A 26,504-nucleotide genomic window follows, 5' to 3' on the forward strand; every position below is an offset into this window, starting at 1 on the left:
TTTCACGTCAGTCCCAATATACTTCGCCCCCAAAATCTGATTTGTAAATGCGTCACTGTCCCGCCCCGACGTTTACAAACTGTGCACTCAAATCAGGGACACTGCAGCGACTATGACCCGCTTTTAAGATGCAGTGAGGAAGAGGAGAAAGAAGGGGGCATCAGTGCAGATAGAAAAGAGAGAGAGAGGGAGTCAGTCCCACCGTGTTCTGTTGGTAAGGAGAAGCTGGGGTTCAGTCTGGCTGCATCACAGGAGACACAGAGCCCGCATACCCGAAGCTGCCTGTCGCAGGTAAATAAACTCATGTTTGCTTCACGACAATAGGCTTCCTAACACAGCTTAAATATGCAGCTATCTCTGATCGATATGCATGTGGATGCAAGCTGTAGTGTAATGTAGTGTAGTCAACTATTGTCCTGTTGATAGATGTCGCAATTAGATATTGGCATTGTATGTGATGCTTTTCGGTAAAAGTTAAAAAGAGATTAAAACAACTGATTTCCTCACACAGCAGAGGCAGCTGTCCAAGGTGCTGAAACTGAAAAGATTTACCAGTGGCAGGAAACTTAATGTCATCTTGACCACTCAAATGTCTCGGACAGACATTGTATAAAAAGTAGCGTAAGTGTTTTTGTCTCAATTGCAGGTTAAAAGCAATGAAGACGGTCCCGTGAAGTTCCCATTGAATCCATACGGGATTAATGGACCTCTACTATGTCCCAAAGGAGATGATTGTACACCCATCACTTGTTGTACAATGACAAGCATGATTTACCTGACTGTAATAAGCACTTTCTACTTACCCATTTTACTCTTTGAGGCATTCGTCTTGTCCAAAGGCAAGTATGAGAGGTCAGTTGTCCCAAGCTCTGCCTCCCGCCTGGTGGCACGAATGGATGGGGATGTAATAATAGGTGCCCTGTTTTCCGTACACCACCAGCCGTCAGCGGAGAAGGTTGCTGAGAGGAAATGCGGAGAAGTCCGTGAGCAGTATGGCATCCAGAGAGTGGAGGCCATGTTCCACACCCTGGATCGAATAAACTCGGACCCCAACCTGCTACCCAACATCACCCTTGGCTGTGAGATCAGGGACTCCTGCTGGCATTCCTCTGTGGCCCTGGAGCAGAGCATTGAGTTCATACGGGACTCTCTCATCTCCATCCGAGATGATACGGAGGGCTCCAAGTGGTGCATTGAAGGGTCACCCTCCAGCCAGCCGCCTCCTACCAAGAAACCCATTGCAGGAGTCATCGGTCCTGGCTCAAGCTCAGTTGCAATTCAAGTCCAGAACCTTCTGCAGCTGTTCAACATCCCGCAGATTGCCTATTCTGCAACAAGCATTGACCTCAGTGATAAGACGTTGTTCAAGTACTTCCTCAGAGTTGTGCCCTCGGACACTCTCCAAGCCAGAGCCCTGTTGGACATTGTCAAACAGTACAATTGGACCTATGTGTCAGCAGTACACACAGAGGGTAAGACATCAGACTTCTTTTTAGATGTTAAGTGATATTTTCATTAGAACCTAATGGCATTTTGTTACGTTGCATCCAAAAATGATTAACAAAGTAGCAAAGAAGTGGGACATGGAAGGGAAACTATGCATGATTTTCAAAATCGTTAGCTAAATAGTACAATGTGTATATGTGTCTTATATGAACAAAATCTCTGAGTAGCAGAGACAACCCCCATATGGCATAAAGCTCATACAATGCCTCTTTAATAAATCAGCTTCTTCTTCTTTCATCGAAAGAACATATTTTCTTCTAGAAACCAGAGACTTTCTAAAGAGACTTTCTAAAGAAAGTCTAAGACGAGAGGATCACAGTTTAATAACTGTCTCTGAGAACAAGCTGAGCGGGATCAGTCACTGTAGTTGTTTCTTGATTATTCATAAAATCAATAGCATACGTGTACAGTACAGTGGCTTTGTTATATGGTTGCTTGTGACGTTTCTTCTGTAAGTTATTTTAGAGGAAGAAAGACAAAGAGGACAACACATTTACTTTCCTTTTCCATTATTGCTTATGGTTGTGTTAATAGCTTGTCCCTGCTAATAGAACCGGTTAGTTAAGATGTTAATCATGTATTTTATATCCCTTTTATGATTTCGATGAATCCTTTGCTTCTTGTTTTTTGTAGTTTTGGAGTGATTGTAAACTTACCTAAATATTTGCTAATGCAATCTTTTGGACAAAAAAAATCTGATCCACTGGGTCAAGAATCAAACCAGCTGGGTTTTCTCTTGATATACTGATAAGCAAAACAAAACAAAACAAAAAAAACATACTTTGTCTTATTGGGCTTTGATGTGATAATTAACATTTAATTCAGAAGTATGCAGAAGTATTCAGAAGAATGCATTCATGTTCAGTCCACCTGGACTATTACTTTGTAGTACGATCTTCCATTGTTGTTACGATTGTTCTTTGATTTGGCCATTCTGACATACGAATAGTGTAGCTATACGGTTATATGTTTTGGGAACCTGCTAGTCGGTGAACCTTCACTTCAAATCACTTCAATCATGAATAATATTCCCGCGGTATATTGCAGCTGCTACCATGTTCTACCATGCTGATGGCATGTTCAGGGTGATTCACACTGTTTCCAACGCACGCAGCATTTTGGAGACAGGCTGAAAAGTCTGACTTTGATCAAGGGTGATTCCAAATGTTCACTTTTTCACCTTCTTCTGGGAACCTCTAATGTTACTATGGATTTCTTGATTCTCTATTTTCAGTGCTTAAAGAATAAAGGGAACAGAAAGCAAATGCACACCACACATTTTATTAGTTAAACGAGTCTGTAAAACGTTTCTGCCACTTTATATTTACTCAGTGTTTCGTGTTGACCCGCCACATCGAGTTTAAATGATATAATTTGCAGCTTGTTGTAAAATGGCAACAAAATGCTCAAATGTTTATGAGGTACTGATACTTTTGCAAGTCACTGCAGGTGTTGTTGTGATCCCTGGAATTGATTGATGAACTGTTCGAGGTCTACTCCACCTCTCACCTGTTCCTGGCACAGGAAACTGAATGAGACACAGAACAAACAGTGCATCCAAGTATTGGTACATTTTTCAAAAGGTGAAGTTGTTGATCGTCCCTCAATGTGTCGTGTCACTCAATTAGGCAAAGCGTCCAGCTTTTGGACAAATAGATATTCTAGCCACGGTTATGATCTGTGCTCATTAGGCATTCAGTTTTGTGAGTTTCCTGGCTTATCAGGAGCGCTGATCATTTGAGGTCTACGAAGGTCAAATCAAAACTCTTTCCTTAATTGATTCTGGGTTTCTTTATAAAAGCCGTTGAATTATTTATTAAGAAGTGTAATTTGCATTTATAACATTCTGTTCGCAATACCAAGTCCTGCAGTCAAGCCACTATAATAAAGGTTACAATGTACTCACCTATACAGCAAAAAAAATATACATATTGAGTTGAAGCTGTGTTTTGTAATACTTTGTAAAAGTATTTATACCCCTATTGAACATTTTGTCATGTTAAAACCAAAACCTCAATGTGATTTGTTGGCATTTTATGTGACAAACCAACACAAAGTTGTTGTTTTCTTTCTTCTCCTAAACTTACAGGCATTCCAAGGGGATCAGTAGTAGAGGTGCAGAAAAAAAATCAGTTATATAGAGAACTGCAATTTCTAGTCTTGGTAATTCTGAATTGAATCAAAATGCTAAATCGATTTTAAGATGTATTTAAGTTGTACGTCTTTGCAACTACACTGCATATCGCAGAAGGCTGTCTCGCCCTCTGTATATATTTTGACTTATATATGATTTTTTTTATTATTTAAAGAAAAGCCAGGCAGCTAAGCTTATGCACAGACCTATTTTGTTTAAATATAAACTGATGAAATTTGATACAGAAATGTAAATTCCCCCCCGCTGTCTTTTCTGCTTGTCAGTCACATAATTTAAACAGAATCTGCAGGCCGATTGTTTCCAAATCGAATTGGAATTGAATTGGTAGGTAGTGAAAGATTCACGTCTCTAATCAATAGTCAGGAGGTTCTGTAAGTCTGGAGGAGCCGTACAGATCCACGACTCAGGTGGAGGAATCTGAACTGAACTTTTAGTCACAAATCGAATGACTAAGAAAGACGTTGTTGAGCGACAGCCATAAGAAGTCAAATCTAAACGTTTCCTCAAGACATGCGGGTGACCTGGAAAGCATGTGGAAGAAGACACTTTGGTCAGATCAGACCAAACTTTTATGTCCGCCGTGAGCGCACTGTAACCATGGTTACCAATGGTGGTTCAGGCATTATCATGAGGGGATTTATTTCTTCGGCAGGGACAGAAAAGCAGGCCAGAGGTATTTCCAAAATAGCTGGAGCTAAATACATCCCAAGTAAGGCACATTGAGATTTGCAAATTTAAAAGTCACAAAATATGTAAAAACGCTGTATGGCAATTACATGAATATCAAAAATCCCTCACATGATTTGGAGTCAAATTTCATGCCTGCTTCGTTTTTTTTCCATGACAGAATATGATAAATTTAGGAAGATGAGATGATAATCCTGTTAAAACATGGTAAGCTTTCTTTGAGGTGATTAAAATCTGTTTGGCGAACAGATCAAAACCTGCGGTAAGCACGAGGCACTTTTTAATGTGTTTTGTCACAACTGCTTGATTTTTAAGATCCGAGCAGGCAAGTGGAAACAAGATGCTAGTCTTTAACGTCTGCTACAGCATCCTCTGGATTTTTTACAACCCATGTTCTCTTCTGTGCCCAAAAAAACAACAACAAGAAATTCATGTTCAGCAACACTTCAGTGAATCTGAAAAACCACGCCGTCGCGAAAAGTTATGAATGACAGCCTACTGATCGCGTCTATTCCCCTGCGAATGAGCCTCGGCTGACGGCTCTCCTCTTGTCTTCCTCAGGTAACTACGGCGAGAGCGGGATGGAAGCGTTCAAGGAGCTCGCCTCGCAGGAAGGCCTCTGCATCGCACATTCTGACAAGATCTACAGCAACGCCGGCGAGAAGCACTTCGACCGGCTGCTCAGGAAGCTGCGGGAGCGTCTTCCCAAAGCCAGGGTTGTTGTCTGCTTCTGTGAAGGCATGACAGTCCGCGGGCTGCTCATGGCTATGAGGCGCCTCGGAGTGGCGGGAGAGTTCCTCCTAATTGGCAGGTTCGTTAGGGAATGTTTTCTCAAGGGGCTTCCAGCTTCATGTGTTGTGTTTTTTTGTTGTTGTGGTTTTTTTTTGGGGGGGAGGACGGGAGATGAAACACTAACAAGCAAAAGTTGCTTTTATCCTTCGCTGTTGTTCTGTAAAAATAGGCTGTAAAACTCAGATTAGCTCCTTACTGATGGTACCAAGTAAACTGCATTTAATGGCTCTTTCAAAGTATGTTTTTGTTCCTTATAGAATATGCATGTAATTCTGTTATTATCGTTAAATGATCCACAAACTTTTAATATCTTCACAAAATACAGTAGTTGTGATATTAAGATTAACTCCTGTTTTTTTTTTACTACTTTGTGGTATTTATGTGAGAATTATTGACCGTTTTTTGCAGATAGATTTACATCTTCCAGTTCCATTTCAATTACAGTGCCATTTCAAAGTATTTACTACTTTTTCACATGTTTGTCACATTATCACCACAAACCTCAGCATTTGTTTTTGTTTGTATTGATTTGTTGCAACAGACCAACATGAATATAGAGGTGTTTCCAAGGTTTGGAAAGTGCTTGATATTCAAACTACACAGTCTGGTATTAAAGTGCACTCTAAAGTTTGATTAAAGGGCTAAACTCTATAGTTAAAACCAGATATTTAAAGATAATGAAGACATATATTTTTTCTTACTAACTGAAGTTAAATCTGACCAAACTTCAGCCAGAATTATTTCTATTTGCTAAAAGCCAGAAAACTTTGTGAGAACATTTATCAGAGATCTTTTTTCATCTTTCTTGAACCAGCCAGGTGAATAGGGTGTATGTGTGACACAGACATTTCAAAATTGTGTTATATTTTTGTCAACCGTGTCCCTGCAAGTAGAATACTATCACAAAATATTCTTAATGACAATAAATAAAATCATGCAATAGTCAATTGAAATAGTTTTTTTTTATAGTTCTTTAACTTTTTTTTTTATCTACAAAGTGTGTTTTAAACTGGAAAAGTTAAAAAACTTACCTTGAAAATGCTTGAAAAGTATGAAACCTATATTATTACAAAAATAAACAAACAAATAATAAACTATAAACAACTGATAATTTTCCTAACACTTCTCAAGTATGCATGTTTTTCTATTACATAAACCCTAATTTAATACTTTGAAGTTTGTAGACAGCGTATCACGCAAAACTTTTGCAACTTTTCTTAAGGTTAAATGTTAGCTTCTGTTCATCAAATGCTTTTCCTCATAACTTGAGGAAAAAGGACATCACTCATCCTTGTCTCTTGTTTGGAATCCATATTTTGGCGTGTAGATGTTCTCAGCCTGAATCAGTTGTTACACAAAATTCACATGAAACTCAAATGTTTCCAATTTTCCCAGAGTTCCTCTGAAGGCAGGAGACGCTTTGAATCAGGCTCGCTGATGAATAATGCATCCACGCAGCAAGCTTTCCCGCTCCCTGTCAGATCTCCGGCAGGATGGGCTAATATGGGACAGCACCTCCAGCATCATCTGGGGAGTGTGCAGTAAGGAACATCAAAGCTAATATGGCAGAAATTATCCTATTGTGGAGTCATGGTTCGTCGCTGGTCCAGTTAGCAGTTGAATTGAGGCCGTAATTAAAGTTAAATCTCTTTCATTCATTATAGATGTTTCGCTGGTTGTGTGTTTCTCTTATTTGGGCGTTAAAATCTCACCCGAATGTTTCTGAAACTCACATGATCAAGTAAAAAGCGCTTTCTCTTTTGCTTTATGCCTGCCACTGCTGGTGGGAAGGGTGCAGAAAAGCAGCCTGCGTGCGCGCATGTGTGTGTGACGGAGTGCTTTCTGGGTCAAGGAGACTTCTAAAATGGAAAATGTTTTTTAGAGCAATGCAGTAAGTGAACACACGCAGGCGCCTGTGTAGTGGGCCAACTGGACGGCCTGAAGGTGCTGGTCATCGGCCATCCATCTTCTGTTCTGCTGTGTGGAGGAAGACTGAGGAGAAAGGCTATTCTCACACCTCCCAATCAACAAATAACTCTTTTAATCAGCTCGGAAGCGATGCCGCCGTTCAATGAAACATGTACTCTATTTGCTTTCAAATCTATCTTAAAATAATGTCCTCCTCTCGTGCAGAATTACTTTAAAATCGTCTTCACATGAATAGTTTCAGTTTTGCCTAAATGATGTACAAGTGTATGAATTCAGAGTACTTTACAGTATATGTGTGTGTGTGTGTGTGTGTGTGCGTGTGTGTGTGTGTGTGTGCGTGTGTGTGCGCGTGTGCGGGTGTGTGCGTGTGTGTGTGTGGACGTCAGAGCTGTAGGTTGTTGGCACTGGGAGTGTCGGCCTGGGGGTGGCGTGATGCTGTGAAGCAGATGGCCAGGTACTGTTGAGACCGTCGTAGCGCACAGCCTTTGTTAGCTCATTCTTGAAGTGTCAGCCAAGCCAAATGTGCGACTGGCTCCCACAACCCAAACGCGGGTTTGAGGTGGGATATTTCTGTCCTGCGGATAAACAGCAATTTGTCCAAAGATTACGTTTTAAGTCGGAAACGGCATGCTATGACCCAGATTTATTACCGATTACGGCACCTCAAACTTTTTTACATTATAGTGCACTACAACCACTGCCTGTTTAATTTGAATTCATGTGATAGATCGAGCACATAAGATTTTTTTCTTCCAACTACTCATTTTCATTCAAAACTTTTGTTCATAGCAACATGTGGCATGTTCATTTTAAATTCTAAATGAATGAAATAAACATAATTGTGTATTTTTAATGGGACTTACTAGCATATATATGCATATAAGCTGTGGTGATGGATCAGACATTAAAAAAAGATGGATGAAGCTGAATTCAGGGCAACTAAAAGACTTGTAAGAGGCAACAAAAGACTTGAGACAATGGAAAAGCTTTTAGCAATGCTAAAGCTTTGGTTTAGATCAAATCATGCTTTAGAATGACATGAAGTCAAACCTAAATCCAATCAAAAGTCTGTGACCATTTTTGATGATGGAAATAGTTGTTCATAGAAACTCTCCAGCTAATCTGACCCAAGCCATTTCACCTGTTAGAGGTGTATCCACAAACAGCTAGTTGCAGATTATCAGTGAAAAATGTGTAGACGATTCAGACTTTCCCTCTACTTCTTAGTTACATGCTACTTTGTGTTGCTCTATTACATGAAATCCCAATAAAACACATCAAGTTTGTGGTTGTACTGTGACAAAAAGTGAAAACATTCAAGATAGGCTTTTTTTCCCCAAATCATGGTATTTAGCAGAAGCCTGGCTAGTATCCGTATTTACCTTACGCTATGGGCTGCTGCTTCCTCAGTTTTGTCGAGGAAAAAACTCTGGGGAATCCGTGTTGGTTGTTCCCAGCAAGTGCTGAGGATCATATTGCTTATTCCTACAAAAACATAATAATTAGGCTTATATAACCACTGCTAGGGAGCAAAAATAATAATGCACACGGTGGCAGAGTCAGCCAAGGTGGCAGTCGGCGTTCTCCCAATTACAGTCCCGTGGAAAATTAGGTTTCTCATTAACTGGAGCTGCTGTTCCCCCCATTACAGGAGAAACTAATCAAACCTAATGCAAGGCATAAAAAAGTTACCATTAAGAAAACCTGAAGAGACGCCAACACTAAAAGACTTTCATGCAGATTGTTCTCCACCTTTATATCCCATTCACATGGCACACACTTCTGCCTCGTCTTTAACATGTTTTTAATTCCTTGCAGAAGATGAAGGTGAGTTCTTGACAGACAGATTGTTAACCATAATAAGCGACACATGCAGCAAATAGAGATTATGACCAGTGCAGACACAGATTTCCCTCTTGAGACTCGGAGTGTGTGAGCTGGGTGAGAGTTTGAATCTCTCGGGGGCAGACTGCACAGCTACGCTCCTAATCTGTGAATTCTCACTGGACTTGTGATTGTGTCAGTGGACTTGGAGGCTTTTCTTCTCTTTTCTCGGCAAGTACAGTGAGAACCGCACACCCTTCGGAAACTGGAAAATGGAGTTGTGGAAACACAGGAGGATATTTGAGAGAGCTCTGAATTTATGACTGGCTTTCATTGATTTATTATTATTTATTTTTATGTTTTCTTTCTTTTCCACACTTATTTTAGGGCTGTAGTCATTGAGGGAATATGTTGTTTACATGCAGGTCTGTGTTTTAATGGAACAACTTTGTGCTAAAGTACATTCTAACTAGACTGGGTGTTGCCCCAATACATTTTCAATATTTTGTCTTATGTGAATAAAAAAATGTAAATAAAAAAAAATAAATTGGCTAAAGTTTTGGTGTTCACCAGCATTTGCAAAACGAACATCTAAATTAAAAATACTTTTTAAAGTATTTAAGCGTATCATTGACAAAATGGCGCCCTGGCATGTCGCCCATAACCGCAGCGTTTTGAAGGCATGTGTGCACGTGCCTTCAAAACGCTAGCTTCCAATCCCAACGGTGAAACATGGCGGCGGCAGAGACACGTATCTTCAGATTAGTTAATCTGATTAATTGTGCTGTTTTCTGCAGTGACGGCTGGGCGGACCGCGTGGAGGTGGTGGAGGGATACGAACACGAGGCTGTTGGCGGCATCACCGTGAAGCTACACTCCGAAGAGGTCTCCTCCTTCGACAATTACTTCCTGAAGCTCAAGCTCAGCACGAACACGCGCAACCCGTGGTTCCCGGAGTTCTGGCAGCACCGCTTTCAGTGCCGCCTTCCCGGACACCCGCAGGAGAACCTGAACTACGCACGCAATTGCTCAGGTAGTATATTTATTTTTAACAGAGAAAGTATCCGTTTGTTACTCTGAAATATTGTGATGTGTTCAGTCCCAGAGCGAAGGAGCCAAAAGGCCCCCATGAAGTGGAACAACCTCTTTAAATATAAATTAGACTGCCTGAGGGTAAAATTCTCCACCAGTGAATCCAGTACATTTTTTCATATTGTTCATTTGTGTGTTACTTGGCTTTCACAGAGGATGATGATCTAGGTAAATTAAGTGCTTTTCATTATTAAAGGAACACTGCTAATGCTATAGCTTTGGTTCTTGTTTTCTTGAAATGTTGCTCAACAAGCATGTTTCTAAATGTTTTTTTTTATGACACAGCTCTTTTTATTTATTCATAAGTTTTTTTCCCCAAACAAAAAGCTTGTATATATATATTTACGTTTTTAATCAAAAGGTATGAGGGTTTTATTAAAAAAAAAAAGATTCTCTCTTGATATAAGTGACGTTTAAAGAAACTGATAAACGTAAATATAAATTGGTGCATGCAACACCTATTTTTTTTTTCTGTTGACACCTCTGGCTCTACTTAAATAATATTTTTTGCAGCATTCACACTTTTTTTCTTGTAATATTTTTGGTCTGATGCACAAACCTGAAGCTTTTGTTTGCTCCCATGAGCTGTCATGTTTTAATTTAAGAAAAAACAACGCATTAAAAATTGCATTTAAAAAACATTTTTGTCTTTTGTGGAAAGTAGTTCCCGTTTGCTGTTCAGTCATTTTTATTGTTTTTATTTCTTATTTATTAATTTATTTTGGTTTAGAACTCCAAGATGGTGAGTGATTTTTAATTTTTTTTTTTCTGAATGGAAACATAACGCTGCTCACCTCACAAATATACCTGGAGGTTGACTGACATTAAAATTGAAACACATTAACGATACAATTAATCTCAGTGGACCTCTTATATATGAAGCTATTGGGATGTTTTGTATGGGGTTCCGAGAGCCCAATAATTGGGTTCGTTTGTGCTCTCACGCCCTCCCTCTATGCTTTAAGGCAGTCGCATAAAACAGCCCAATAACTGGCTGACTCTTGCTGAATTTGCATGTGAGCACACAAACCGTGCTGTTCTACTCATATAGTACGCAGACAAAGTCCCGCTGTCATGCAGCCGAATAATCTCGACATGCAGCAGTAGGCCCCTCTGCTTGCATGCAGACATCATAACATCGCCGCATCATGACTGAATCTCCTACAGCTTAGTGAGTGCAGCGAGCGTCAAAGACAAGGAGCTGGTAAAGTAGGTCATCACCAGTCGCTCCCTTCGGATGCTCACCCAGCTGCTAACCCGACTGTAGTTACTGTTTATGTGTTTGTTTGCACAGGCAGCTTTCCCACCAGTTGTTTTGAAATCGTTATTGCAACAAGCACAGCATACAGGAGGGGATGCTTATAAAGAAATATTGTCGCCTGCTGCTGCTGCTTAGAGCGGCTGAAATCTGTTTTTTTCCCCCCCAGAAAGTATTGCATGAATTCTCAACAAATGATTGAAATGCCATATAACAGGAAAGTGGAACAAACCAGCAGCAGAAAACAATTAGAAAATTTAAATCCAATTGTAAGATGCGTTTAATGAACTGTTCTCCTGGAAATCAGCCAAGATCTTTTTTCCGCACCCTGTTTTTGATTTTTACAAATCCAAAAATGTGTTTTAAGGATTCTGTGAAATTGACACGTTGATGCTAGTCTCAATCCAAGATAATCCTTTTTTTTTGTACGTTTACAAGTATGATGTTTCATAAATCACAGAAGCTCAGTTTAATAGAGATTAACCCTGATCGTTCTCTGGTTTTTCATATTTTAGACTAAAGATGATCAAATATATTCTTAAAAAAGAGTGAAATGGCTGTTTGAACTTAGCAACAACAGAATCTCCTACACTCAGACACCAGCTTCTCCAGCATCATTTTGCTCACACAGGATTGGAATATTTACTGGATATTCAAGCAAGCAATAGAAAACATTTTCTTTCTTTCCTTCTTTTTTCGGGAGTGCTTGTAGGAAGCCATATCACCAACATAAAACAACCCTTACAGATTTTTCTCCGTTTACACAAAGCTCAGAGAAAGCTGTGTTTCTGTGATAGCATAGTTTAAGGTGAAGGACAGTGCAATCACTCTCTCCACAAAGGAGGAATGGACATTCAGTCTGTGTTCAAAAGTGGATCATACTTAGTCAGGCGAAACACTAATAATTCTTGCTTTAGGATAAACCTTGCCAGACTTCCAGCCTTCACACCTGGTGCTCAAATCTGCAACATTAACACCTGGACCCATCCATCTTTTGGCTGAAATCAAGGCACCACCAAGATCACACACACATTCAAATAAACTACAATTAAATACTGCTAAAATATAACAGTTCAATAATGAAAAAGGCTGTTTTTAAAACAGGTTTTGACAATATATATTATGCACCACAATTAGTAGCCACATGTCGAAGCCGAGAGCGGACGTTTTACGAATGTAGCTTTTCCTGATGGTTTTCTCGAAATAAGTGTGTGTGTTGAACTTTTTAGATTTTTATTTTGTAGAAATATTTTAAAACCATTTTCATTTAACTTCCACTTCACAGCTGTGCTCTTCTTTATATATTTTTTTGTGTACAGTAAAGTCTCAGTAAAACACAGCAAGTGTTACATAAGTAAAGGTTTAAGACGTACAAATACTTTTCCAAGGCATGTGCATGTACAGAATAATGCTATCTTGTACTGATAGTCGAGGTAAAGACTGCTGTGTTATGCATTATTATTAGTTGCTTTAGCTTGCATTGCAAAAAAAAAAAATACAAAATTATAATAAACAGACTTCGGGGACCATCAGCGAGAAGATGCAAAAATATTGAACACAAAAAGATTGCCGCAAGAGAGGTTTAAGTACAATGTGAAATGCTTAATTAAAAAACTGCTTTCTCCAGCTTGCATTACACTGAACTGATAGGGTGTGTTTGAAAGATAATATACTCTAATGTTACTCATTTTTTAAGTATTTGTTAATCCCCGCAGTGACAGATGAAATTAGGAAGTTAAATAAAAGAAAATCCCGTGAGACTTTGTGACATTAACCATGGTCGAGCAGAATACACAGTCGATGCGGTGCAGGTTTTAAAGAGAGTTGGACCATTTCTAATTGAATCCTGACTCATGACTCCAAGAATGAATAGTTTTGCCATGGTAACAAGGTGTCTTTGAAGCCATTTTCTGAGACTTCCAGTTCCTTAAAAGCAGTCTCCCACAGAGTACAAAAAAAAAAAAAAAACAAGCGTGTTTCCAACAGCCTGAATTCAGAGAACATTTTCTGCATCTATGTGCACCCTATCACTCCTTTGTAATACCTTGCATCCTGCCAGGCAACCTGTTGGGTACATCTGAACTTGAGAGATGACATAAAACATGCTACTGCTTGCATTAACGAGGCACTGTACGGCTTTTCCCTTTTTAAAAAACGAATATACTTATCTTGTAGGAGATTCCTTACTGTTGTCTCCTTCATGGGCAGGTTACGAAAGTCTTGAAGACAACTATGTTCAAGACAGCAAGATGGGCTTTGTCATCAATGCCATCTACGCCATGGCACACGGTCTGCATGACATGCACTCTCACCTCTGTCCCGGCCATGTGGGACTGTGTGATGACATGAAGCCCATCGATGGAAGCCATTTGCTGGAGTTTCTACTCAAGTCGTCCTTCACAGGAGTGTCTGGGGAGGACATATGGTTTGATGAGAATGGAGACTCGCCTGGAAGGTAAGCTACTTTATATGTGTGGTTTAAAGCGTGGTTGTATGCCACAATTGTGGCTAATAGATAATATAAATCTCATAGGCATTGTCTTAATAAAAAAAAAAAAAACTGCTCATGCTTGACAACCATCCAATGTGGCTCATTGAAAACAAATCTATAAAGAGTGGGCTAACATTAATCCTTAGCAATGTAAAAGACTTAGTACCAGTTTTTACTGACACTTGCTATCAAGGCTGGAAAGTGAAGTTACTGGATTCAGAAAGTGGTTAATTGTTTTTGAAATAGATGTGCCACAGTTGTTTTGAATACCTTTTTGTCCCTCAATAAATTATGATTTTAAAATTGCTTGTTGTATTTACTCATAATTTCTTTGCACTATATACAAAAATTGCTTGATGAAGTCAATTACAAATTGACAAGAAATCTATTGGGAAGGAAAGTAATGACCTTTAAGGTAAAATAAAGAAATGTTACTAATTTGAACAACACAAAATGGGAAAAATTGACTTGAAAAAGAGTCTGTTAAAAAGTATTTTTTAGCAATAAATTATTTCCTTGTCATCTTTGCCATGTTTACTCAGGTATGAGATTATGAACTTCCAGCATGTGGAGCCTGGTGTTTATGACTACATCAACATCGGCTCGTGGCACGAGGGCTTGCTGAGCCTCGACGATGAAATGATCCAGATGAACAGCAGTGACATGGTCCGCTCCGTCTGCAGCGAGCCCTGCTCCAAAGGAGAAATCAAGGTCCAGGACTAATCTTTTACACGCTGGGATTAGACTCCACTGATGGCTGACATCTTTACTGTTTTTGCACTGAGAAAGTCTACTCCCATCAGTGATAGAACAGACTTCAGTCATACTCTTTAGTTGTCTATTTAACTATACAGTGTTTGTTGGTAGCTAGCTGACTAGCTAACCAGCTAGCTTAATACTTAGCTAGACAGTTAGCTAATTAGCTAAATAGACAGTTGCTAGCTAACTATCCAGCGAGGTAGTTAGCTAGCAGCCTATCAATTAATGTAGATCTAGATAGACTTCTTATTAATCAACAAAAAAAATATTGTTAAAAGCACTGCAATTCCAGTTGAGACATTTTTTGTTTTCTATAATTCTGCTATTACTCACAACTGTAATAAGTTATTTATTAGTAAAAGATTTCAAAAATAATAGTTCCACTACCAATTTGTTACTTATAACTCTTATTTATTTAAATTTTCTATGTTTTAAGCAAATATTTACTGGCTTTCCTTTTGTTCTGGGCAGCAGAGAGTCACAAAGTGGTATTTTTAGATAAATACTTTATTTTATTTTTTGTTGGGTAGGTCATAAGAAAGGGGGAGGTGAGCTGCTGCTGGATATGCACTGCCTGCAAGGACAATGAATATGTGCAGGACGAGTTCACATGCAAGGCCTGTGAGCTGGGCTGGTGGCCTGACGAAGAACTGGAGGGTATGTTTGTTCGTCTTCTCTTTGTTTTTACAACTGCTGTAAAGTTATGTCAGTTTTGGAGACGAGATGATAGAGGATCTAAAAAGCTATCATCAGAACTGTACCAAATCACCAGATAATAAATAAATAAGGCTATATGGAGTCAGATGGTTTGATACATTCATTATCTGCATGAATGTTATACACATTTAGTTATATTTGATTTCAACCACTCTTGGGGTTTTTTTTTGTGAAGAGCCAATCACTCAGTGATCTTCAATTGCAAATTGTGTGCATGGTTTTTAAATTCATTGTGCATTTCCTCTACATAGAATCAACATACAGCATATAAGCTCAAATAAATACATACACCACCAATATCTGGATGAATCATGCCTGTTTCATAGAAATCATATATCTCATCAAGGTTCTGAAGTAATTCTAGTTGGATATTCAACCACTCAACTTTGAAGTAATTGATAAATTTTACAACCTGGTTTTGGTCTGGGCAAATTCCAGAAGCTTAATGTTTTCCTGGATAACACACTCCACAACCAGAGTTGACGGTTTTGGTATCATTGTCCACCATCTGACCCAAGCGGTCACCCTCAAAGGAAAATTGATTAAGATGCACAAGAACAATCAGATTTTTTGTTCTTTTTATGGAGGACCCAATCAGACAATTTTCTTTGTCTGATTAGAAAAGGGTTATTATGTTTGGTTTGTTTGCTTTCATGCTGACTTAAACTGGGGTTACTTAAACTGGGTTTACTTTAGTTGCCAGAGTATCCATTCCTTTGGCATTATGCCTTCATGCAGCGACAATCGCTTGACTTACAAAACCAGAAAGTTCTCCTAAGCTCTTACGTCTCCTGCCAGAACTACTGCACCCTGTACAGTTTGTCCTGCTAAGAGTTTTCTGCTTCCCAAACCTGTTCTGTCCTATTTTCATTGCCTTCCCATGACACCTGAGAGCACATTCATCATCTTCACCATTTCGTCCGACAGCAGCCCTATTCCACTTACCACTCTTCTGGCCCACTTTAGCAAGGCCTTGTACGCCTTTCCAAACAAAAGACATCTTCTTAACACATTCATCACACGCAAGCTTTTGCATTTTTATCAGCAACAGCATAACAGTGTTGATGACACTAACAGAAACGGATCACCCCTTGACTGTCTATGTGTAGTTTAAAAGTGTTAGAAAATATACAGATTCCACATTCCCCTTGTACTCTACGAATGTAAAAATATACCGCAGGTGATTTTACTCTGATGACTGAAATGTGCAGCTATTTACTTTGTCCTGCTTCTTCGACCCCCTCTAGCCTGGCTGCAGCCCAGCCTGGCCATGGCTCAGTTGAAAGGCGTTTATTTATAGTTGAGCTAAAAACCTACTTTAGAAATTACTGTATTTTCTCCAGCTAAGATGCTCATCATTTCTTGTACATGCAGTCATGTAAAGTAGGCTGAAGTCTGAAGGGCTTTTTATATTAAAATTATTTATTCACCTTTGAGTTGATGGCCAATCTAATATAATCATATTTTGTCCGGCTGGATCCATAAACGTCCATATATTGATAGGGATTTTATGATTTGACCACACAAAGTAGTTGGTTTAAGTGCTGAAATGCTCTAAAAAGAGATTTCTTACGAAGAGAACTAAGTTTGTTGTGCCTTCAGCTCTCCGAGTCAAAACTTTTGCACATCAAGAGGCTGAAATGTTGGCCCATTATTCTTTGCAAGGTAGCTCAAGCAACTTTAAGGTCTTGCCACAGATTCTAAATTGGGCTTAGGTCTGACCTTTGACTGGACCAGACTAGGACATGAATATGATTTGATCTAAACTTTGTTATTTGGGCTCTTGCTGTATGTTTAATGCTGTTGTTCATTAACATACTTCTCCCTAATCTTTACACTTTTGCAGTCTCTAATAGGATTTCCGTCTTGTTTCTTTTGAATAAAAATCATTCCTACATCATAAAGCCACCGCCATTCTATAATGGTGTTGCATAGTCTTAGTTTTCCATCACACATACTATTTTGCATGTTGCCTAAAAAGTTGGATTTTGGTCTCGTCTGAGCACCATTTTTACACACATTTCATCTTGGCCCTATAGATTATGTAGCAAGCCTTATATGTAGGCCACTCTCTCACCTGAGATGTCGATCTTTGCAACTCCATCTAAGTTATCATGGGCTTCTTGTTGCTCCTGTCATAAATGCTTTTTTTGCTGGCCTCTCAAATTAGGAATAGATCCTCAATAAGTTTGCATTCTGGTTATGTTCTTTTCATTTTTCAATAAAGGATTGAACAGCATCCTTTGAGATGTTCAAAGTTTGGAATTTTGCTTTCTTACGTAATTTTGCTGGGATTTTTGCCTAAACATTCATTTTTCCTGACCTATCTGCTGTCTTCCTTGGTCTTCGTGATGCTAATGTTCTTTGGCAAACCTCTGATGCCTTCTTAGAAAGCTCTATTTTCTTTCATTAATTTCATTTGAAAAAACAAATATTGTAATGTTCCGTTATGACCCCCAGGCACCGGACAGAGGTTTTGCGACTAACACTGGTTTATTTAGATCAAACATAACAGGGCAGTTCTCAAAGAAATACCAGCCAACTCTCTCATCCTCCAACAACAGCCCCCTCCCTCCCAAGAAGCGTCCCAAGATTTCTTCTGGTATAACCTCAAAAACAACCTAATTTAAGAAACAGTAACCGTGCAACAGCAAGGTTACTGTTTCTTTTTTTGGTCTGTCACATAAAATCCCCATAATGTTGCTAGTCAACTCGAACAACCACTGTGAGCTTTGTGATTCTGTGACATGATGTAAAATAGCATTTATTCTCCCATCAGGTTGCGAACCAATTCCCCTGCACTACCTGGAGTGGAGCAATCCAGAGTCCATCATCCAGGTTGTCTTCTCCTGCCTGGGCATCCTGGTTACGTCATTTGTTGCCTTTGTCTTCGTCCTGTACCGTGACACGCCTGTGGTGAAGTCATCCAGCCGTGAGCTCTGCTACATTATCCTTGCGGGGATCTTCCTGGGATACCTGTGCCCTTTCACCCTCATAGCGCGACCCACAGTGGTGTCCTGCTACCTTCAGAGACTTCTTGTCGGACTCTCGGCCGCCATGTGCTACTCCGCACTCGTGACCAAAACCAATCGCATCGCTCGCATCCTGGCGGGCAGCAAGAAGAAGATCTGCACCAGGAAGCCGAGGTTCATGAGCGCGTGGGCTCAGGTGGTCATCGCCTCAATACTTATCAGTCTTCAGTTGACAGTGGAAGTTACGCTTATCATCATGGAGCCTCCCGAACCGATCAAATCCTACCCCAGCATCAGAGAAGTCTTTCTGATCTGCAACACCAGCAACCTCGGCGTTGTGGCGCCACTGGGCTACAACGGTTTGCTCATCATGAGCTGCACCTACTATGCCTTCAAAACCCGCAACGTTCCTGCCAATTTTAACGAAGCCAAGTACATCGCCTTCACCATGTACACCACGTGCATCATCTGGCTCGCCTTTGTGCCAATCTACTTCGGCAGCAACTACAAGATCATCACCACTTCGTTCTCCGTGAGCCTCAGTGTGACCGTGGCTTTGGGGTGCATGTTCACGCCAAAGATGTACATCATCATCGCGAAGCCGGAGCGGAACGTGCGCAGCGCGTTCACCACGTCCGACGCCGTGCGCATGCATGTCGGCGACGGCAAGATTGCCTGCCGAAGCAACAGCCTCCTCAACATGTTCAAGAGGAAGAAGAACACCGGGAACGGCAGGTGGGTTCATTAATTGAGTCTGAGTCCTGCTCCTGAGGCACCTCAGGGATGCTCGTTTTACTGGAACTCCCTCTCTGAGGGAGCTTGACATCCAGCTGTATTTACTGTCAGAGAGGCACCTGTTGTAAAGTGTGGCAAATATAGGTCATCACTCAATTCACACAGACGTGTCGTCCTTTGATCTGTTGGCGAAATTAAAACAAGCATCCCTATGTGCTAAGGGATTAAAAAAAAGAATAAAAAGGGTTTCTACAGGACTCATTGAACTAAAGATCAGACCACAAAATGATACATCTCACGTCAGAAGTTTGCATACATTAACCACTGGCATAAATGTCTGTTTATTTCAAACTTTTAGTCATTTATTTAATGACTAACTTTTTTCACAATTTCACAGCTTTTCTTGTTTGCTTTTACAAGAATTGGTAGCACAACTTGTATATATTGTTGACTTTATATATTCCATACTGGCTCAAATATTTACATTAACTGGCCAATTTATAGTTGTGTGTTTGGCCTGTTTGTATCGAGTGAAAACCCATTCCTTTACAAATTTTAGCTACTTATCTGGAGGTAATGGTAAACCTTCATTATTCCCACCTGTATTTGCAATGCATCACTGTCACTGGCAGCAAAACAGGTCCATTACATGATGCTGCCATCACCATGCTTGACCGTTGTACCAACACATTTAAGTGAATTCTAAAATTTCTGCCAAGACAAATGGTCAAATATTCTACTAGAATTGATCTGGCAGCTTGTTTAAGTTGGTAAGGTGCAACTTACTAGGAGACCAAATAGTGATAGGAGTGTGTAGTCAAAATTGAGCCTCTGTGGATTAGAGAAAATTCACAATCAAGTGCAGTGAAGTTTTGTTTTTAAAAATACTGAAATTGCTTGTTTTATGGTTAGTCTACTCAGGAAAAAGAAAGATTGAAAGGTATTACTGAACATTACTTGACATTCATGCCAATCTTGAATGCATGTAAGCTTCAGACTAAAACTATGAGACCTTTCTGTGCTAAATTCAACTCTCTATTAAACCTGAAGATACCCTGAAATACCACCTATACACTTAAAATCAACTAAAACATGTATAAAAACCATTTTTGGTCTCAAACTAGCATGATTTTCTGACATGAACTTGAACCTGTCTTTTCTTCTACACCTTTGCGGGTTCCTGCGCAGTAACAGCCATCTTTATTTTGTTCATAGTTCTAATGGAAAGTCTGTGTCATGGTCTGAACCAGGTGCAAGACATCCTCCCAAAGGGGATCATATGTGGCACAGACTGTCAGTGCATGTGAAGAGACAGGAAGCAGGTTCCAATCAGATGGCTGTCATCAAACCCTTAACTAATACCTACCAAAACACTGCAGGGGAGTTCTCAGACCTCAGCACTAAGACGTTGTACAATGTGGCTGAGGAGGATGAAAATGACCCGCTCACTTACAGCTCCCCCGCCACTCCTCCCATGATGGCCCATGGACAGATGCCAGCCTGTGACATGACAAAAGAGGCAGCCGGGGACGTGGAGCTCTATTCCCTGGAGCGTCTCCAGCAAAATAGCGTTATCCCTCAACACTGCGTCACGGACCGCCGGCAGGAGGAGATTGTTCTGAATAAGTTCAGCACTGACACCCATGAGCTAGCTGACGACTTGTGCCTGCCTCCGGCTGTTTCAGGCATGCCGGTGTACCACCAGGCTCACCTCATCCAGCAGGAACCCATCCTGCCTGTCCATCTTGACCCATTTGATGAGGAGCCCGTCTCCCCTTTAGAGGAGGAGGAGGAAATGGAGAGCGAGCAGTTTGGCCTCCTACAGGGCTACATATATAACAACACCCAGATTCACGACGACGAGGAGGAGGAGGACATGATTGAGGTCAAATTAGCAATGGAGGACTCCGTCGCCCTGATGCCTCCGTCCCCTTTCCGGGATCGCTCCGGTACCCCAATAAGCCCGTTTCCCAACTCACCAGTGTCAGAGTCCGTCTTGTGCACACCTCCAAATGTGACGTATGCCTCTGTCATTCTTGGAGACTACAAGCAGAGCGCTTCGACTCTGTGATTTGATGCCCTAAACGTTAAAGGTGCAGTATGTAACTTAAATTTTTTTTAAATGTCTTTTGTACCTATTTGTTAAAACCGTCACCATGACGTACCAGTGTGGTTTGAGACAATTTGTGAAAAGATCGATCTCCTCCAACTCCTCCATGAGCTACTATTGTCATCTGAAGAAATGCACCACTCCCAATCAAAAACAACCAATCAGAGCCAGGAGCCAGAGCCAGGTCTTAGCGCTGCCATTCATCCTTGTGTACACGCTGCTAGATGTGCTAATGGAGGAGAAACAACTCACCGTTACAGGAAAACCATTTATCACAGTCATCAGTAGCCATACTAACTAGCATTCATGACAGACTGTGCTTGAGGTACCATAGCAGAGAGCAAGAAGGGGGTGATAAATGGGAGAATGAGCAGTGCTACACAGAGGGGTGATTGACAACGGTAAGACCCTCTTCCTGGCTCTGATTGGTTGTTTCTAGATAGCACTGGGAGAAGGCAGAGGAGCTTGATCTTTTTCTCTTTTTTTTTCACAGATTATCTGTCTCAAACAGAATTGTCACGACATAGTGTCAGTTTCAACAAATATGTAAAAAATATTTTTTATGAAAGTTACATACTGTAGTTTTAAGAGTTCTGCTACATGTTCAAGTTTACATCGACATGCGCTGTATGTGATAATATATAAGGAAAAAGTCACTCTGGTCGTTTTCACTCGATAGCTTTTACTTAAGTTCCTACATTTTATAAAAATTAAATACGCTGTATGCAGTAGTGAAAGATCTTGCAAACATGCTGTATATTTCTGATGTAATATTTTACATTTAAGTAGATTCTGCCTTTACTTGACAATTGAATAAGATTGCCAATGGATACATGTACATTTATTTATTTGAAAACAGATTTTTAACCAGTCTAACAATAGTTTCAGTATAAGACTATTCACTTTGACAGTATGCTAAGGAAAATGTGTCTTGTGTTTACACATTGTAACTGCTGTCTTTCATCAGAAAAGAGGAGGATATAAGCAACCGTTGGGTTTTAGATCGTCTAATTTATGTTATTGTAGAATTAGGTGAGATTAAGAAAAAGCTGCTCGTAGAAGTTTAAGCTGAAGAACAGTGCAGCCAGGATACACAAGTTCTACATTAGCTTAGCATAAAACCAGACGTATAAAAGTTTCTTCACCAAAATGGCCACAATCTGTGTCTCCAATCAACTCCCATTTCAGACTTTGTTTCCTACTAAACACTTTCCTCAAGTTTTTCTGACTTCATTACCAAAATGCACTCTCTCTCACTTGTGAGCAGGGATTTGTTTATAAAATCTCTCTAATTACTTAACAGTGGTTAAGTTTCATCAACTCATACATTCATTTTGCACCCACATATTGTTATTTTCTTCCCTTGTATACTCCGGCTGTTGCGTATCAGTTCAGTTTTTTTTCCTAATTTTCATTATAGTCGTAAAATGGTCTCATATAATTTAATAATCTACATTATTTTCTAAAGATTCTAAATTCTCTTCTATATTTATGTATGTCATTTGTGATCTATTTGGACCAGCTGATTCCATTGAATTATGTCAGAGTATGTCCCTGATCAATCCAACAACTATGGGTGACCTATTGTGGGAAGACATGAAATAATGGAGTCTTAAAACCACATTTCCTTACAGTAGGCTATATTTAAAAGATAGGAAAACATATTGACTTTGACATTTGTGTCAAAGTGCCCACAAATGTCTACTTTTCGTAGGTAGAATTGTCAAAATACCTGTACACAACGCTCCATGGCATATAGCTCCACTTGGTATTCAAAAAAATCAATTACAAAATTACTACACGAAAGGGCAAAAAACACACAATGTCTGAGCAGAACACAACAGCTATGGCATCTGCAAGAAAGGTTGGTTGTTGTCAACTGAATATTGAAAATGAATGTACAGTGCTGAGAAACCCTAAAACCAGGTCTTGAACCCGCAGAGCAGGCCCAGAGCTTTACACTGCCACCACCGTGTTTCACTGCTGGAATCATGTCGTTTTTCTGTAGTGACATGTTAATTTTGCTCCGGATGTAATGGGACACTTTCCACAAAGCTCTACTGGTGTCTCAACAGTCGACAGAATAATTTCCCATATGTCTTCTTGGGGATCACTGAGAGGTTGTTTGGGAAACATGAGACAGGGCCATGTGGTCATTTTGGTCCTGGTCTTAGAACTCTGCCATGGATGCCATTTTTGTTTAGGCTCTGTCCCATGAAAACTGATCTCGGCTTCTTGGCTCTTTTGTGACCTGTGTGTTCTTGGACCCAGTCCTGGGAAGATTCAACGATGTTCCGTTTTGTCCACTTGTGGATAATGGCTTTCATTTTCTTTGTCTGGGCTCCCAATGTCTTTTAAATTGCTTTGTAGCCTTTTCCAGACTGCTAGGTGTCAATGACATTGATTTCCCATCTGTTCTTGAAGTTTTAAGATTACGCCATCAGTGTTTAGCATGCTGAAGTCTTTCAGCGTACTTCAGTCAAGTTCTATGGTGATTTCTTGAGTCTAACGGTTTGGCATTATGATCCCTATATTTTGCTAGAGAAACTGATGCTGGAAATGTGGTTAATAATAGCTACTTCATGATGCGAGCAGTTGTTGTTTTTTTTTTTTTACATCAGCCCAGGTGTGTTTAGATGGATTTTTATCTTTAATAAAGGAAATTAAGCTCCTGTTTGTTTTGTTTGTCAGATATTGAATTTGTTTGATCTAACATTTAAGTAAAAAGATTAGAAATCTGTGGGGCAGCAAATTATTTTTCACAGCACTGTATTTGCATAAAAAAGTAACACTGATCTTATAGTTTTCAGTTGCATTGATTGTATTTTATTGCATTACTTATCACATAACATTGATGTGTAACTTCTGTTTTGTTTGATCACAGCCTGACCTTTATTTATTTAGCTAAATGTGACAAGGCACAAACTAACATTTTTAACACTTGGACATTTTAATTAGAGAACATTTGAAAAAGTATGTGGATTTTTTTGTAACCTTTGAGCGAGGTCTGATTTAGTCCAGTTTTATGCTAAGCTAAGAGATGCTAAGCTAGCTAGTGGATGTTATTCCTTCTTTAGCCTGCACAAAGGTATATTTTGTCATGTAAAATTAACCCGAAAGGTCAAACTATTGCTAAAGTGACCTTTTTACTTAATTTATTTCTTTTGAAAAATTTATATTTATTTATCTGTCTCACAAGACTGTATCATGAATGTAGCAGAGGACAACTTCAAGTGCCACATTTTCATTAAAACGTCTTTTATACGTTCGACACATTTCTATGGTCTTGAAATACATGTAAATCAAGTGAAAAATTTGTATCTTTTATAATAGTACGTCTTATGTCAGAGCTAGGTATGACTATAAGTTATTTGACGTACATTTGTTTTGTGAATGTATGAATTGTGTATCATATTTTGGTATTCAGATTGTATCTATATATGTAACAGTATTACAGTAGACAGACGACTATAGCTGTAAGACTTTCTGGTTTTTATCCGTTTCTTGAATATTTAGATTCTGAAAGTCTATCTCTGTTATATAATAAGAGAAGTGCTTCTGTTACCATTAGTAACCAAGCTATTTTCAGATCATGCAGTATAAAGTCCACAGTTACACTGTATTTACTGTCTCCAATCATTTGAATTATACTTGTCAAAATGGAGTGAATTAAAACTTTTTATGCTTTTTGTTGTCTGTTTCATGATGAACATATGTAGCTCTCTGAGTTGAGGCTACCATCTCTGATAATTGTTTTAAACGAAGATTTCATTACCCAGTGGTTTGTTTTAAACCAAACATAAGTCTATCAAAGAAATGGTAAGTAAAATAAAGAGATTTTGTATACTACTTATTTCAATATTTATTTTCCATTTTAGAGCAGTATTTTTCAAATTACCCACCAATTAACTTTTCATAAAAACAAAACAATACCTGATTAAATATCTACCAGCTCATTAACTACGAAAGAAAATGTTTATTTACTTATTGGGAGACATGGTGCAGAGAAAAACTTAAGTTAACGAGAGTGCTGTGAATTCATTTCACAGATCTTGTGGTATCCTCACATTTTTTAATGATACGTGGTTCCAAGCGTTTAACAAATAAAAATATGAAAAACATGTCTGTTACATTAGACGCCAATTCTCCCCGACACCCCTAAATAAAACCAACTACCTTGAGATGCCATCTAATTAGTAAAGTTGCTTCATGCTGTGTGGATGATTTTCTTATTTATTTAATAAATGAGAAAACCATGAGTCATTTTCTTCATAGTTATGCACCACTTTGTGTTTGTGGGTCAAACCAAACCCCAATGAAATTCACTGCAGCTTAGCAAAATTTTAAATAGTTACAAATGTTTTTGGATGGCTGCGTATTTATCTAAGAATAGACTTCTGACCTTTTGTAAAGTTCACTACAGCTGTCAAGTAAAACCGCAGTGTTTTCTGCACCTGGAGGTAGAGCCAATATTTACCTCTTTTGAAGTTTAACATTTTACATCAGAGATGGAGTCGCAATTTTTCATTTCATATATTCAAACCAAGGCTTTATTGAGTAAATATTTTTAACACATGCTACACTGCCTCTAGTGAGTAGTGGAGTAAAAAAAGCTTCACTGATCAACATATTGCCAGCTCAAGTAGTTGGACAAAACCAGGAGAAAATAGAATCGAAACCACGTGAAACAGACAATGACGAAATGAAAAGGTTAAATATAGAAAAATAAACAGAAAAACTACAAAGGACACCAGTGGAAATTGATAACTAAAAAAATCCCATGAATTTTGCTTGTGAAAATCACTTGCGGATCTGGAACGCTTGATGGTAGAAAGCCGCGTGATTCACATCTTCACATGGATTTCACATATTATTACATATGTGAAATGTGTGACTGTAAACGCCCTGAAGAAGGGGAATATTTTAATAAAAGTCAAGACTGCTTCTGCTCCAGTGTATGTTATCATCCAAGTTATCATCTAACAGCAGTATGGTAGCTAACAATAATAACAATGGAGTTTGTAACATTAGGAGCCTCAAAAAAAAAAAACTCACAAGCTTTCTGAAAGTTAAACTAATTTACTACATACAGGTGTGTTTATATATACTCATATCTGAAGAAGGGGAATATTTTAATAAAAGAGCCGGACACGGTGCTTCTCCTCCAGGGTATCTATAGAGGAAGTTCCGGTGCTCCTCACTATACCTAGCGCAAGCGCTAGACTCCCCCTGCTGGTTGCATCTGACCACTGCATCAGCCAAATCAGACTAGTCATCATGTTCAGCCCAAACTGGTAGCAAAGCATTGCAACCTCTTAACATCAAAAAAGAGTAAATGTACCTCTGAATGGTACCAAATTTCAATCCATCACATGATTACATGTGAATTTAATATGGAACACATGAACAATGTATTTGATTAAATGTGGATAAATGGGAGCATGTGAATTTTGTTGGATTTTTCTGTAAGGGTAAGA

At 39.3% G+C, this 26,504-nt stretch overlaps 1 protein-coding gene across 4 annotated transcripts; it reads left to right on the forward strand.

Moving 5' to 3' along the window:
• The first annotated feature begins 53 nt into the window (after positions 1–53).
• Positions 54–24,714, forward strand: grm1b (glutamate receptor, metabotropic 1b). 4 transcript variants are annotated; one of them, XM_008399074.2, is made up of 11 exons: positions 54–291; positions 647–1,472; positions 4,910–5,159; positions 9,691–9,926; positions 10,139–10,153; positions 10,716–10,727; positions 13,452–13,698; positions 14,277–14,445; positions 15,024–15,150; positions 17,990–18,917; positions 20,168–20,376. In XM_008399074.2, the coding sequence occupies exons 2-11, from the start codon at positions 758–760 to the stop codon at positions 20,274–20,276; spliced, it is 2,808 nt and encodes a 935-aa protein (XP_008397296.1). In that variant the 5' UTR covers positions 54–291; positions 647–757; the 3' UTR covers positions 20,277–20,376. The 4 variants fall into 4 exon arrangements, with proteins under 4 accessions (XP_008397296.1, XP_008397292.1, XP_008397294.1 ...); XM_008399070.2 differs by having other exon boundaries at positions 57–291; positions 20,133–24,714; XM_008399072.2 differs by lacking the exon at positions 10,716–10,727 and having other exon boundaries at positions 57–291; positions 20,133–24,714.
• The last annotated feature ends 1,790 nt before the right edge of the window (positions 24,715–26,504 follow it).

Source organism: Poecilia reticulata, linkage group LG22, assembly GCF_000633615.1.
Source record: "Poecilia reticulata strain Guanapo linkage group LG22, Guppy_female_1.0+MT, whole genome shotgun sequence".
NCBI lineage: Eukaryota > Metazoa > Chordata > Actinopteri > Cyprinodontiformes > Poeciliidae > Poecilia > Poecilia reticulata.

Bases quoted from the DNA above. Each gene is read 5' to 3' on its own strand.
- grm1b (XM_008399070.2), top strand. From the start codon at position 758: ATGACAAGCATGATTTACCTGACTGTAATAAGCACTTTCTACTTACCC. The intron at 5,160-9,690 runs GTTCGTTAGGGA...TGTTTTCTGCAG, and splicing joins GAGTTCCTCCTAATTGGCAG to TGACGGCTGGGCGGACCGCG. The intron at 14,446-15,023 runs GTCCAGGACTAA...TTTGTTGGGTAG, and splicing joins GCTCCAAAGGAGAAATCAAG to GTCATAAGAAAGGGGGAGGT.